We start from the raw sequence: 14,505 nt of genomic DNA on the forward strand, positions 1-14,505 counted from the left end.
TTTATGTCTGTCTATCTACAATTAGAAATATAGTAAAATATGGATAATTTGCTGAAATTTCTCTGTTTAACAAAGAATAAATAGATTTTTATGTGCGCTTAAAGACCTTTGCAAACGACTTAGTAATCTATATTCAGTTAGCTATTGTTTCATACTAATTTCAGTTTTGTAGGTGAAGAAGAAAATGGTCTTTTTTAAGCATTTTGCAGATGAGTATAGGTTTTTTTTCCTTATCGGAAAGACGCGAACATTCTCGTATGTTTCCGTCAATTCTTGCGGAATTTAAGCTCCTTAACGGTAAACACTGATATCTTCTCACCCGCTAAAATACGGTGCCCCTAAAGTGACATGTTACACACATTTTTTTCCAATTAGGTAATGTGAGACTTTTTTTTATTTCGTTTAAACGAAATCATTTCGTTTAAACGAAATAACTTATTTCGTTTAAACGAAATCATTTCGTTTAAACGAAATAAAAAAATTCTCACATTACCTAACTTGAAAAAAGTGTGTAACATGTCACTTTAGGGGCACCGTACTAAACAGCACACATATACGGATTTATAAATTAGTGGACACTCCATAATATGATTTGTTTACAGCCAATAGTCAATTTTAAACAGCTTGAGGATCGAAGTTCAAAATTTAAAAAAGAAACGTTGAAATTTTAGGCGGCATATTTTGGGCAAGTTAGAAGTAGAAAATCAAAATTCAAATTTTGAAAGGATGATGTTGAATTTCTCTCAAATAATTTAATAATAATAATAATAATAATAAATTCAAATATTTTGAGGGGAGCGGTCGTCCAGTGAATAATGTGTCGGCCGCTCAACCTAGGGGTCGTGGGTTCGAGCATCCGTGAAAGGGGTCACGACCATGACTTCTCATATGACACCAGTACTGGGTTTTCCCGGAAGCTGGCTGTTTAAAAGATAGTTTCACATTCAATACCAGTTTTAAATTCGATTGCTTTGAAAATTCGAGCATGCTTGAAATATAATGCCGAGAATAATCTATTTAGATTTTTAACAAGGAGCTGTGTTCAATAAACGCTTGATGCCCCCGGTGGCATCCTTGTCGATACAAAGCAACCTAAGTCCAAAACGAGGTCAAGTTCAAGGTCAAGGTCAAACTGAGGTCAGGTTATGTCTGAAGATGAAAAATGGTCACAGGTTACATCTGCATTAGTATCAAGTCATTCTAGTAAGGGGTATTTGGTTAACCTCGTACGGATGGACGGACGGACGGACGCAGGGCAAACAAATTGAACTTCGATATATCCGATCTCGCACGATTTTTAATCTTTGAATCTCGAGCAGATCGCAGTTTCAGTATTATACTGAAAATCAGCTTTTCAAAATTTGAAGTACGATTTTAGAGATGGCTCGACACTAACTGCTTGCTCGATATTTGACTTTTTCATTTCAATATCAATCTTGGAACAGGCTGTTCATTCAATACGAGATCGAAATCAAGTTGGCTTTTGGAATATTATAAATTTCGATCATAGAGCTGGCCCGAAATTAAAAGCTATTTTGCAATTTAACGTTTTTCGATATTCAGGTGTAGCTTAGGATCAAAATTCGATAAGTTATGAAGTTGAATTTCGATCTTAGAGCTGGCATAAGTTTCTAAGCTAGTTGGACACCGCTCACGACATAATAATAAATGTGCAGTTATTTGATTATATAAAAAAACTACTTAAAATCTTTATTTCATAATCATGAACATCAAAGAAAGTATTATAAAAGCGAGTTTCCATCTGATTGTAAGAAAGTAGAAATTACTTTTGGAAAGTCATTGTTTGGTTTTATAATAATGTGTTTGTTGAGAATACCGTTATAAATGGTATTCTGATTAAACCACCAACAACCATTTAGGTTTCTATTCAGTTCTAATCTATCTTTGCAATCACTGTAAATTAGACTTAACAATATCTCTAAATCCATATGATCAAAAGTAGTAATGTAACGGTACATTGGCGAAGAAGGGTTAGACATCGGCCTGAAATACGGAGTAGGCCGAAAACTAGCGAACAGTCTCGACAGCCGATTTACCTGGCCAAACGTATTATCGGCTTTTGTGGTGATTTTCACGATAGGTCTAATTTTCCCATATGCTTAACCTTCTTTGTGTCAATGATGTCAAGTGATGAAGCCAAGAAAATTCTACTGTGCAGCATTTTTGAGACGACACCACATGATAAAAGCAAGAACATGGCACTTGTAATGCAGACAATGGAAACAAGGTTGAAATTAACCTTTATCTGTCACTTGCGCACCGCCAGAAATAATACAAACGTAGGCCCACTGTAGTTTATCTAATTGCTGTGTGACTTTTGGTAAGCATGACTTGTTTAACACAAATGTTCATTTTTGCTCTGTTTGGTTTGCCACTTTTCAGGACAACCGTCCTTCAGTGCTTTCAGTGCTTTGATTTGTAATTGTAACCACACGACTTAATGGTGGGATTGTTGACTTAACAAATCTGTCAAAGTCTTCTTAACAAAATATAAAGAGGATATATATATATATTTGTTTCAATATAATGATAACATAATTTCACAATATCTTTCATCGCATGGACACCATAACCAGGCCGGAAACTGTTAGTCTGGCTGTTCACGAGTACATGTAAAACAAACAATTTTTCTATCTATTTCAGTTTTAATCAAATTTTGGTTAATAGATATTTTCACTGTCCAGTTATCAAATAAACTTTACACTACAGTAATACTAGTATTTCAGTACTCATTGGAAATCGTAACAGAGATGATTTTTTTCTTATTATTTGTAAATAGTAAAGTTTATCTGTAATTCCTCCCATCAACTTATTTCCTTCAGCATGTTTAAGAAACAGGGAGAAGAAATTTGTGTTTGAATAAAAGTAGAACTTGAAAGGCCATGCGATCAGTGTATTTCAAATTTTATGTAGATCATCATAGTATGATAATGACTGGTCTAAATCCATGTACTTCGAAATGTCTTTAACACCATGTATACACCAAGATATCAGTATACGTTCTTTGCTTGAAACAGATAGTAGAAATTGCTATGTTAACACCATTTTTCATGATAATGAAATTAAGGATATTCTTAAAAATATTATCCCTGAAGAAAATTAGATGTTCAATTACTCAGCTTAATCATTTTGTATAGAGACATTATCAATCAGTGGTTGTTAAAATGTTAAACAATTTTGATGTGGACATAAATATCTTTTCATCATCCTCTATGGGAATATTTCGCACATAAATGGTTTTGAGTGGTAACAGGCTATGTCATAAGAATACAATTTCCTTTTGCCATTTACGGTTTCATACTGATCAAGCTTGCAGAAGCAACCGCCAGGTTTACCTGGAGCCCAGTAGGTGAAAGAAGGGTCCTCCGGCTGATTCTCAAACTCCCATTTGCCAGCTGCTTGATCTCTAATACCATCTACCCAAAAACTTGTACCCGCAGAGAAAGTTTGAAATGCATCGTTTACGTCCTTCAACTTCCTTGCAGAGCCAATATTTATCAGATATCCGCCGTCACCATGACACTTTGCTGCTGCAGCATCCCGCTTGAGTAGATTGCGAAAATACTTTATACAGTATCCGTGTCTTGTGACGGTATAGCCATCCCTACATTTACAAACTCTGAATTCATATTCTACATTGCTATCCTCATATCGTGTACAAACTGTAGAATTAAAGCCACAGTTTCTTGTACGATTTTGACCTCCGAAACGGCTATATTCTTCTGCTATATCATAATTACATGCTGACCAGTCGCTCCAGTCAGAGCACGGATGCAGACGGCACATATCCTGTGCGAGATCGTTGATGACTTTGCCAATCAGTTCAAGGCTTGGAATGTTGAGCTCTTTCCCTGTATCAATCAAAGTTTGTCCGGGCGACGAAACATTTCCTGCCGGCACAGCCATATATCTTGAAATGATAACAGCAAACAGCATAGCCGCAAGCGCAGTAATTTTCAATTCAAACATTCTGTCCACGAATTGACGGAGGAAATGTCTGCAATTAAAAAGTATTCAGATAACCAAAAATGTACTGTACTTTCAAAGTAACCTGAAAATATAAAGATCTTCTACTGGTTGAAGTATCTGGCTCGAGGGCAACTGTTTAGACGGTAAAGAGTTACCTGACAGTCAGATATTTCCGTCCACACCTTAAACTTTTGATAGATTCTTACATAACGTATTCTAAATTCATAGAAGAATTAAATAACACAAATATTTTTCTTTCAGGCGCTATTTTGTTATAGTAGCGCATGAATTTACGCATTCATTCATTCATTCATTCATTTGCAGAATAATTCGCCATCATTTGCGCCCGAATGAAACTGACTTCCGCAAGACGTACTACCATTTCCGGTATAGGCGTGTATAAACAAGGTTATAACACACTTAATAGTTGTTGTTCATTATTCTATATAAAATTGACCTATTTCCAATGGCCGCAGCACACATCAGGACCCATTTTAAATGTCTGTAAACTACATTTTCTTGAAGAATATTGTCAGCGCTAAATAAAAATCAAAAGAAAAGTGGGGGTCATGTTTGATGCAAGAAAAATAATTTCAGTCAAACACACAAACTGCAAAATCAGCTAAAAATGAGACCCAAAATTATACTGGTGGTGTATGATCTAAGTTTCCATGAAAAATTTTGTCATCTTTTTATTTAATGATCAAATTTTTAATGCTATCTACATGTCAAGCATAGATCTGTCATGTGATTTTACCAAAAAAAAAATGCAAAGAAAATAAGGAAACTAGCTCTACACAGCAACAAAACTGAGGACTATTTGTATCCGCAATTATGCGACTACCATTTTTTTCGCGCCATTTTTCTATTTAGTGTCTGTATGCCACAAAGGAGCGTTACGACTTACTATTCGGCGAAGTACACGAAACAATTAATTCATATTTAATCTAAATTTTACAATAAAAGACATATTAGAATCAAAATAATTTACAGCAAACGGTGTTTGAACACTATTTATACACTTCGCCGGTTATACGTCGTACTAAATAATTACACCCGACGTATAACCGCCCATCGTGTATACATAGTGTTAAAACACAGTTTTGCTAAAAAATATTTCTTACGGTTAAAAGACACTAAATTCTTTAACATCTGTTTTAAGACATGGCAGTTGCAAAGAATGCGGTTGAAAAAAATTTTTTTTTTGTTTTGTTTTTTTTATATACATTGTAATTATTTAGTAATTACGAAGTTTCCCTGTTGCAGGATTTACAACTGACAACGCTTTCGATTTTTAATATATAATTATTTCAAAAGTTTTTCAACGGTTTGCACTCCTCGGCACAACAGTTTTGGTATTTCTTTAGGATATCTGGTAAAACTCATATGTTAGCAAGTTTGTACCTCTGGTCATTTTCACAGCACCCACGTTTTCGATTTTTTGTAAGAAAACAAAAAGTCGGCTAAAACGGATGGACGAAACGTTTAAAGTTTTAAAGAGCTCTCAAAAATATATTTAATCGTGTAAAGTAATATTTACCAATGTCGTCAAAAAGTTGCACACATCAAAATTGTAAGATATATCCTTGCAAAGCGGCTGATTGTAAATGAAGTAAAACAAAAAAGAAAACAATATTCTTTAGGGCGTATTTAATGATAAAATCTTTTTGTATCATTTTTTAATAGCATCGGTATGTGAAAACTGCTTAAGTTGAAAAACAGGAAGATAAACAGGTTTCATATTTTCTCCAAGTCATTTTACGCACAGTATTAACAAAAAAAACAAAAAACAAAACACACACACACACACACGCACACACAAATGTGACCTCACTTATAAATGTATGTAAACATTTTGTTTTTGTATTCTTTTTAAATGTCTCGTTTTTTTTTCTTGCTTTTGTTTTTGTTTGTTTCTTGTGTCTGTTTATTAGAGGTAATGAAATCTGCAGCAACTCGCACTTCCCTTCATCGGACTTAAGTGTGACTTTTGTTTTTCAGAAATATTGAATTGTCTCCACTTGCATAGTATTTTATCATTTTATATCTGGAATGGGGATATGACAAACGAGGTAATATCCCGTATATTAAATATATATATATATATTAAAGGGCATGAAAAAATATGCTTTTGCTCAGTAATTCAAAGGCTTATATATATTATTAAGTCGCTATATATACCTTTTAAAGTCTTAAATAAAGGATCAGTTCAAAAGAGTACAATAAATGTATTTACATATTTTGATTTAATAAGTGGTCTTTCTACCACTGATCTTTCCAAGGACGTGTTCGATTTCTTTCCTTGTTTTGTTGCGTCTTCGTTGGCTATATGTTTTACTTTATGTATGCACTTTCGTGCTGTACACATTCACACACATACTGCTACGTTAGTGGTGTACCTGGGCATACTTGTATACGTCCGTGCGTAAAATTCAGAAGTGGCATCGGGAAAATGAAAAAGGTAAACATGCAAAACAAGCAATAAAATGTCAAGTTTAGAGGTGAATAAGGCAGCTAAATGCTTCATGTTAACACAAATATATGTAGGCTACGAGTTTCGGCGACTTAATTTATACTAATTTATTTCAGCTTGATTGTGATGAAAGCTTCAAGCTTATTTGAACCACCCTCCAGTCCGCTCTTGGAAAACCCGTACTGGTGTCATATGAGAAGGCATAGTCTTGACGCATGTAGGGCTCGAACCCGCGACCCCCGGGTTGAGCGGCCCATACCTTTACCACTAGACCACCGCTCATTTCTATGGTAGTGTATTTTTGTAAGTGATATGTACATGTCTGTATTCAAATACCGCATGCAAAAAGTAAGTCTAAAGCATCGTTATGCATGTGAATTTGTGTCAATTAGCCTTATTGATAAAAGCAGATCTTACTGACTTGTCAATCATTTTCGTGCACTACATTTATCTTCTATGGTTTACAGGTAGTTTCTTTCTTTTCAAAAATCGGACCCTGTAACATTGCAATTTTATGTCAAACTAAATATGAAACTTAGAGTTTTGAATACTGTCTCACTGAAGTCGATCACTATTTCACTAAAATGGCAATATCACTATTTCACTAGACTAAGTACTCTCATGTTTCTCAAAATGACTTTCAAACTTTCAATGGTGCTGCCCATTTAGACATTATTTCAGACATTAAGGGGTCATTTGATAAAACCATCGACCTTGATAACTTCTTTCTCAAACTCACAATAATTATTTACATCTTGAGCCGAATTTCGAACGTACAGAACAGCGGAAAGAGTCAAACCTTAGAATTAGCGAGACCTTTGCCATAAAGGCTGCAAAGACCCATGTCGTAACATTTCATCAGGAACTACATTTTGATATTGTCGTGTAAATAAGTCTTGTATATCATTAAAAAGATTTTAATTTAATTTAAGAAAACCACTTTTACTTACTAATGGTATAAGATATTGTTGCCGAAATGTTTTTGCCAGTTCTTGCACACAAGATGATTGGCAGAAATGCAAAGAGCTGTAATATCTTTAAGTAAGACCGAAACGGGGAGATTATCGGGGTGTTTTCTAGTTTATGATAAAATATCGTTGTCATGAAACAAATGATAAGGAAAATATATTTCAAAATAAATCAGTTTGAAACAGCTGGGTGGTGTACAAGAAAACAGGTTACAAGGGTGGTAAGCGCCTGCTTCTAGTGCGGGAGGTTGTGGGTTCGATCTCTGGTCGCGTCATACTAAAGACGTCAAAAATTATACCAGTAGCTTCCTCGCTTGGTGCTCAGCATTAAGAAGATTGTGCTAGGATCGGTCAGCCTGGTGCCAGTATAAAGTGACTGGGTGGGGTATCATGTCACGTCTCTACGGCGTGATATTCCAGTGAAGCAGCACTATAAAGTTGGACATTGTGCTCACTGCTACAAGTAGACACCGACGTTTATATGACTAAAAATTGTTTAAAAAGACGTGAATCCCGAACACACACACACGCCTTAATACTGAAATAACATAATATTCTTTTAATTGGAATTATTTTGATGCCATGCGTCGCCGAAAACAAGTTGATTTAAAATTCAAAGTATTTTGTCTTCTCTTTAAAAGAGCCTTTCAAATATAGTCGAGAAAACAAATAAATATGAAATCACTTTCATGAAATAAATGATGTCCCAAGGTTGTACTCCTTTTAAGTAACTCGTTTTTGCTGATATATTTTGTGTGTATGAAAAGAATTATGAACCAGGGCGTCAAAACAATGCATATTTGAGCTGCTCTTATCGTGTGTATCTTGAAAATATAAGGTCTTTTTGCGAATTGCGCAATAATGCCAAACCGTTTGCACAGCTGGTTATACGAGAAGCGAGTGGAGTTGGGCATCACTCACCTTTGGTTGCATATGGTTTTGTTCCCTCCAAGTTTTGGTCTAAATTGCAACTGAGCGATGGAAATAATATTGTCGTAGCTGCTGTCTTATAATATCGGAAAGTATCAGGTTTTGCGGGGTTTTTACATCCCGCCCTCCCCCCACCCAACCCCCACAAACACACATTATTAACTTTGAAAGCATTCTGGGTTTAATTTCTCGGTGACATTTTCTTTGCCATTAGCCTAGACGCTTTAAAAAGATGTACTTTAATGAAAGAGCAATAAAATATAAAAAAAAGTACTTGCATGTCCTCCGGGCCGAGTGGTTAAGGTCGCTGACTTCCAATCACTTGTCCCTCATTGATGTTGGTTCAAACCTCACTCGGGGCGTTGAATTCTTCATGTGAGGAAGCCACCCAGCTGAGCTGGCTTACAGAAGATCGATGGTTCTAACCAGGTGCCCACTCGTAATGAAAAAATGCATGGAGGGGCACCTGGGGTCTTCCTCCACCATCAAATCTGGAAAGTCGCCATATGATCTATAACTGTGCCGGTGCGACGTTAAATCCAACAAAATAAATAAATAAATTGAAAGCATTTTACAACGGGATGACGATACAAAATCAAGACAAATCATTATATTTTTCTGTTTCAGACTACAATGACGTATTTCCTCTGTCTCTTACAAAATAAGTGTATTACATGTATATTGTTAAATGTGGGGAATTCTAAAGAAAATGATACGTGAAAAAATCTATATAGTTACTTTAACAAGTAAATAAGACTTTCCTTACATTCAGTCACAGGAATGTGTTTTAAAAAAAACATTAGACACTAATTTTAAGTTGTAGCCATCAGCCCCGTCGCATCTATTGTCTATGCGACTATTTCACACATAAATGGTCTTGTGCCGGTGCATTCTGCATCACACCAATGCCATTTCTTTGTGCCGCTTGATGAGTTATAGCAATATGCTTTGCAGAGACCATTACCAGGGTTATTGGAGTACCAGCGACTGAAGGTAGGGTCTTCCGGCGGATTCTCAAATTCCCATTCATAAATTTCATTTCTTTGACCATCCATCCAGAAATTTGTACTTGAAGGTATCCGTTCAAGGGTGTCATTCACGTCTTTTGCCTTTGTTGTAGAGCGGATGTTGATTAGGTATCCGCCATCACCATGACACGCTGCTTTTGCAAAATACCGGTGGACAGGACCGCTGAAGTATTTTATGCAATATCCGTGGGTAGTGATGGTATAGTCCTCTCTACATTTGCAGACTTTAAATTCATACTCCATATTTCGATCATCATATCGTTCACACAGTGTAGTATTATAACCGCAGTTTCTTGAGCGGTTTGAACCTCCGTATTGTCTGTATTCGTTAGGTTCAATGTAATCACATTTGGACCATTTACTCCATTCCGAGCACGGATGCAAACGGCATATGTCCTGTAATATGTCTTTTCGAAGTTCTGCACGAAGTTTTCGTGCAAGACTGTTGATGATTTTACCTGTAAGGTCAAGATATGGGAGGCTGAGTTTGTTCCCCAAATCGATCAACGGTTGTCCTATTGCAGAAATGTTATATCTCTCTGTGGTTTGGGCCGAAATATTTCCTGATACTAAAACGGCTAACGCCACGACAACTAGCGAAATGATCCTCATTTCAACTTTCTGGTGTTTGTCAGCGGATATATTTCTGAAGGAAAAAGGTGTTAATATGATTAAAAGGAAAGTTATGGAACAAGTGGTCATGTGGACGACAGAAATATGCCACCACAAAAAAAAAAATATTGTTCTTTGAATGAGATACTAGTTTCAATATTTGAAGTAAAAATGACTACATAAAGGTTAAGCAGCAAAACCACAGAAAGAAAGAGTTGTGTTTTGTTTAAAAATTGGACAGAAAATAAAACATGTTGATAATCTGCTACTAAAGAGTCGTCGTTTTATTGACGTATCCTTAGAATCCGGAAAAGGACTCCAACAAGGGGTCACACTTCCGGGTGATTCAAAGTTTTTCATACGATGCTATATGTCTTAGAATTGAATTTGTAAAGCGTGTATATTTTATGTACTTGCAATAATGTCCGAGCCCTAAAATTGAAAAACAGATTCAATCCTTGTTTCAAAGAGTCCGCTATATGTTTTTGAAAATAACCATTTGCAATTAAATCTGATGAAACGTGGAGGAATGAACAGTATGAGATTCTAAAATAGACATGATTCCTCCACACACACAAACTCACACAAAAAACCAAAACAAAACCGAATATAAGTTGTAATATGAACTGCTCACAATCAGTATTTTACCACCAATTTACCTGAATAAAACCTGTTTAACGTCATATCCGGTACTGTTCCGTACTATTGGACACATAATAAAAATGTTTTCAAAATAAAAAAGACTGCCATTTGTATAGGAATGAAAATAAACTATTTAAATTACTGAAAACGATGTTAAACTGAGTTATGTGAACTTTCAGCACAGGAACGTTATTGCAATTGCATCAATACGAAGATATGAAAGTCCTTTCAAAAAATTTTAAGGCGTTGAAATATCGGGCCTGTGGTCCCGTCATGCAGGTTTTTTCCGGAATTCAAAGCATATTTCAATAAACTTACAATCGTTTTCATGAGTAATCTATCATTTATAAACTTTTCAATTTTTATGTAAAACAACTGCTTCCTTTCTAAGATCCGATGATGTCCGAGTATTTTTTTTAATCAAAATATGTAATTAACAGTTAAGTGCCATTCAAATTTTATGCGTGGCGTTGGGGAAGGGATGTAATTTTCGTCTTGTGAATCAAAAATTAAAAATACAACCCGCGCAAATTGGTTAGACATTGATTTTTAAACTAAAAAATCCTGCAAAAAAGTAAAAAGTGAATGAAAATTTTACAATCAAATATGTTGTGCATGTATTAACGTTTTAATTTCCGTAATGTGAAAGGAAGTATGGTAGCAATTTGAAGTTTTCACAAATCATTACCCTTACAGTGCTAAATTTCTATAATTCGGACAGTACCATTAACTGTTAAAAGGGGTGTTTACCAAAAACGTTCTGACTGAAATGGCGAACAGTGCAGACCATGATCAGACTGCACGGATATGCAGGCTGATCATTTTCTGTACTGGTCGCAAAGGCAGAATCAGTCGTGTCCAGCATTATAGGTAATTAATTAAAAATGTATTAAATAACTATTTTATAGAAAAGTTTCATAAGTCAACTAAACAAAATATTGTTTACTGTTTTAAAAATAAATATATATCTCCTTATTTTAATTTAAGCTGATACAAGGTTTATGCATATCGACCGTAATGAACTGATTTTGAATATATTATTTAAAAAAAATACTTTATTCTTTTAGCGTTATATTCCGAGAAATTGACAAAACTCAAACCAATACAGTTTGTAAAAATAGATATACATGCACGAGTTAAAAGATTATATTAATATACAAAAAACAGATGAAATGATAGATTCTATTGCAAAATTTGCTTTACAAACCACTTCGCTTTAAATACATTTTTATAAAACATTTGTACTTACCCTTATTAAATTCTTAAACGTCCTCCAGTTCGCAAAGTAATAGAAAATAAATGTAAAAAAAACTCTTATAGGTCTTAAAGACCAAAACTAATGATTAAACTATGATGTATTAAAGTTCATGATAAAATCTTTTTTTTTTTTTCTTTTTTTTTTTTTTTTTTTTTTTTTTTTTTTGTCACTGAAACAAAGAAAATAAAAGGTAGAAGTATTTTGAAAATAAAGTCAGCGTGAGGAGACTGCTTCAATATAAAACAGGAAAATAAACAGAAGTTTCAAATTTCTTCAAGTCAGTACCTCATGATTTCAAGCTTTGAAAACTGATAAATAGCCGAAAAGTGTTTTAATCAATTTTAACAGAACATTTACTTTTTTAAACATTCCGCAAAATAAAAATGTGGATATAATCGATTTGGAGTGTTTCAAATCATTAAGACACGTGTGTAAAACAATGCATCACATATTGTAGCACTTTTACCCCTTACTCGCCTGCTTAGCTTAATAGGGAGAGCGTAGATATATGGATCGTGGGGTCGAGAGATATCTAAAGTTGGCATATTTTAGAAAGTAGCTCTTTATTTCAACAAGCATTTAGCTATAAGCATTTAGCATGTATTGTTTCGCTTTTCACAATGAGCATTTATTACTCGACAATTGCCGACTCACAATCAATATTTTGACATGAAGCATTTTTCACTATTTGGTATTTAGCATTCGACAATTAGCTTTGCGATCATGATTTTGAACAATGTTCACAAAAAAATCCAACGGATGAGTATCTGCAACAGTTTCGATAAGAATTGTTGCTGTGGTATATGCCAAATTTCCTTTGTATATGACATGGGAACATTAACACCCTCTTGGTATAAAACTATCAGCCGATTTTGAAATTAACATGACTTTGCCCTAAGAGCATTTCAATTACTCTTTAAACAAGGGGCCCAAATGGGCCTAAGTCGATCATATGTAGAGGACTGCGGCCATTTGATCATGCTTCTGACAAAGTTTGGTGAACATTCTTTAAGAAGTTCATTAATATGAAAGTTATTGAAATTTTGCTTTGACAATCTAAAATGCGTTACCATAGGAACAAACTTCAAGATAAGGAGTTATCTAAATTATTACGAAGTTGATAAGGATCCATCAATCGTTTCATGAGAAGTTTTCCTTCTCTAGTTTTTTCTCTAATGGTCCCTTAAAGAGATCATATGCCCCTATTTGAACAAGGTTGAGAGAGGACACTTGCGATGACGCTACAAACTCAAGTTTGATGACAGAAGATAAATCAGGCGGTTCATGAGATTCTGAAGAAGTCGTTTAAAGATTTTTGTTCCATTTTGAACTTTAATAGTAGCCCCTAAAAATGCCAACGCCTATTCTTCAACAAATTTGGGAGAGGATTTATTGATGCTTTAAACTGAGTTAGATGAAGATACATTAAAAGTTTCATGAGAAGAAGTCATTTAAAGGTATTTAGCTCGAGTGGCCCCGGCATAAGGCCGCCCCGGCATAAGTCCGGTCATCCACATTTGAACAAATTTGGCATGAGACTTATGATAACGCTAAGGACTATGTTTGATGAAAGTCCATCGACTGGTTCATGAGAAAAAGTTGTTTAAAGGTATTTCTATTTTCTGCTGAAATTTCCAAGTGTCAAGTGCCCTTAGTTTAACAATTTTGGTGAAGGACCTTAAAATAATGCCCCAGACCATTTCTAGCAATTCTCGAGAAGAATTTGACGTTTAAAGATATTTCTACTTATAACTGAAACAGCCCCTAAAATGGGCATAGAGCCCCATATTGAGCGACGTTGGTTGAGGACCTTATAATGGTACTACAAATAAAGTTTGATGAAGATCTAATATGTGATTCATAAAAAACATTTAAAGACATTTTTGCTTTCATCTTTACATCGGCTAAGGCCTAAGCTAGAACAAATTTAGGAGAGGATTATAATGATGCTAGAGACCAAGTTTGATGAAGTTCCATCAAGTGGTTAATGAGAGAAGTCTAATAACGTATTTTGTTTTCTATTTCTATTTACTCTTATGAATCTCTTGCATTTTTCAGGCCATATTAACTTCTTTTCCCTTAAATATCGCTTTTCGTCATGATTTACATGCTACATCTATAGTAACTGTTACCGTTGCAGATCTTTTTCTCCATCAAGCCATTTGTTTGTAACGATACCCTAGTCTTACAGTACAGTACATATCGGGATACCGGTGCAATGACATACAACGCGATACAAATTGAGTAGCAAAAGTAAGCATTTTATGTGACAAAATGAAAAAAAAATCAATGTTCCTGTATACAGTTGGAAAGTATTTGAAACTTTTGTTTTAATTTTGCTTCAACGTTAGAAAACCTGTTATAAATAATACATTTATTACTATCTTTAACTCTGATTGTATGAAAGTTTTCATTCCATGTATTTTTCAATGTATCGTTTCTGTATCGTGAAATGATGCGATACACGTATTGCCAGACTTATGCATCGTGATACAATGAATTTCGATATATCATTACACCCTTAAAATCTTATTCATTTGCGTCAGCAAAATCAGATTCTATTGATAAGTAACATACTTACAAACCAAAACACTATTAAAATAA

The 14,505-nt window shown here is 34.6% G+C and overlaps 2 protein-coding genes across 2 annotated transcripts; both read right to left on the reverse strand.

Annotated features, from left to right (window-relative positions):
- Positions 1–2,512: 2,512 nt before the first annotated feature.
- Positions 2,513–5,683, reverse strand: LOC123543897 (uncharacterized). Its single transcript, XM_045329963.2, has 2 exons — positions 5,531–5,683; positions 2,513–4,018 (listed from the first exon to the last, which is right to left on the reverse strand). Exon 2 carries the CDS (start codon positions 3,988–3,990, stop codon positions 3,232–3,234), a length of 759 nt encoding a protein of 252 aa, XP_045185898.2. The 5' UTR covers positions 3,991–4,018; positions 5,531–5,683; the 3' UTR covers positions 2,513–3,231.
- A 2,937-nt stretch (positions 5,684–8,620) lies between these two features.
- LOC128550681 (uncharacterized) lies at positions 8,621–12,046 on the reverse strand. Its single transcript, XM_053530206.1, has 2 exons — positions 11,893–12,046; positions 8,621–10,035 (listed from the first exon to the last, which is right to left on the reverse strand). The coding sequence occupies exon 2, from the start codon at positions 9,999–10,001 to the stop codon at positions 9,210–9,212; it is 792 nt and encodes a 263-aa protein (XP_053386181.1). The 5' UTR covers positions 10,002–10,035; positions 11,893–12,046; the 3' UTR covers positions 8,621–9,209.
- Between the last annotated feature and the right edge of the window lie 2,459 nt (positions 12,047–14,505).

Source organism: Mercenaria mercenaria, chromosome 18 (genome assembly GCF_021730395.1).
Source record: "Mercenaria mercenaria strain notata chromosome 18, MADL_Memer_1, whole genome shotgun sequence".
NCBI lineage: Eukaryota > Metazoa > Mollusca > Bivalvia > Venerida > Veneridae > Mercenaria > Mercenaria mercenaria.

Excerpts from the sequence above, each read along its gene's own strand:
- LOC123543897 (XM_045329963.2), bottom strand. The coding sequence starts at position 3,990 with ATGTTTGAATTGAAAATTACTGCGCTTGCGGCTATGCTGTTTGCTGTT.
- LOC128550681 (XM_053530206.1), bottom strand. The coding sequence starts at position 10,001 with ATGAGGATCATTTCGCTAGTTGTCGTGGCGTTAGCCGTTTTAGTATCA.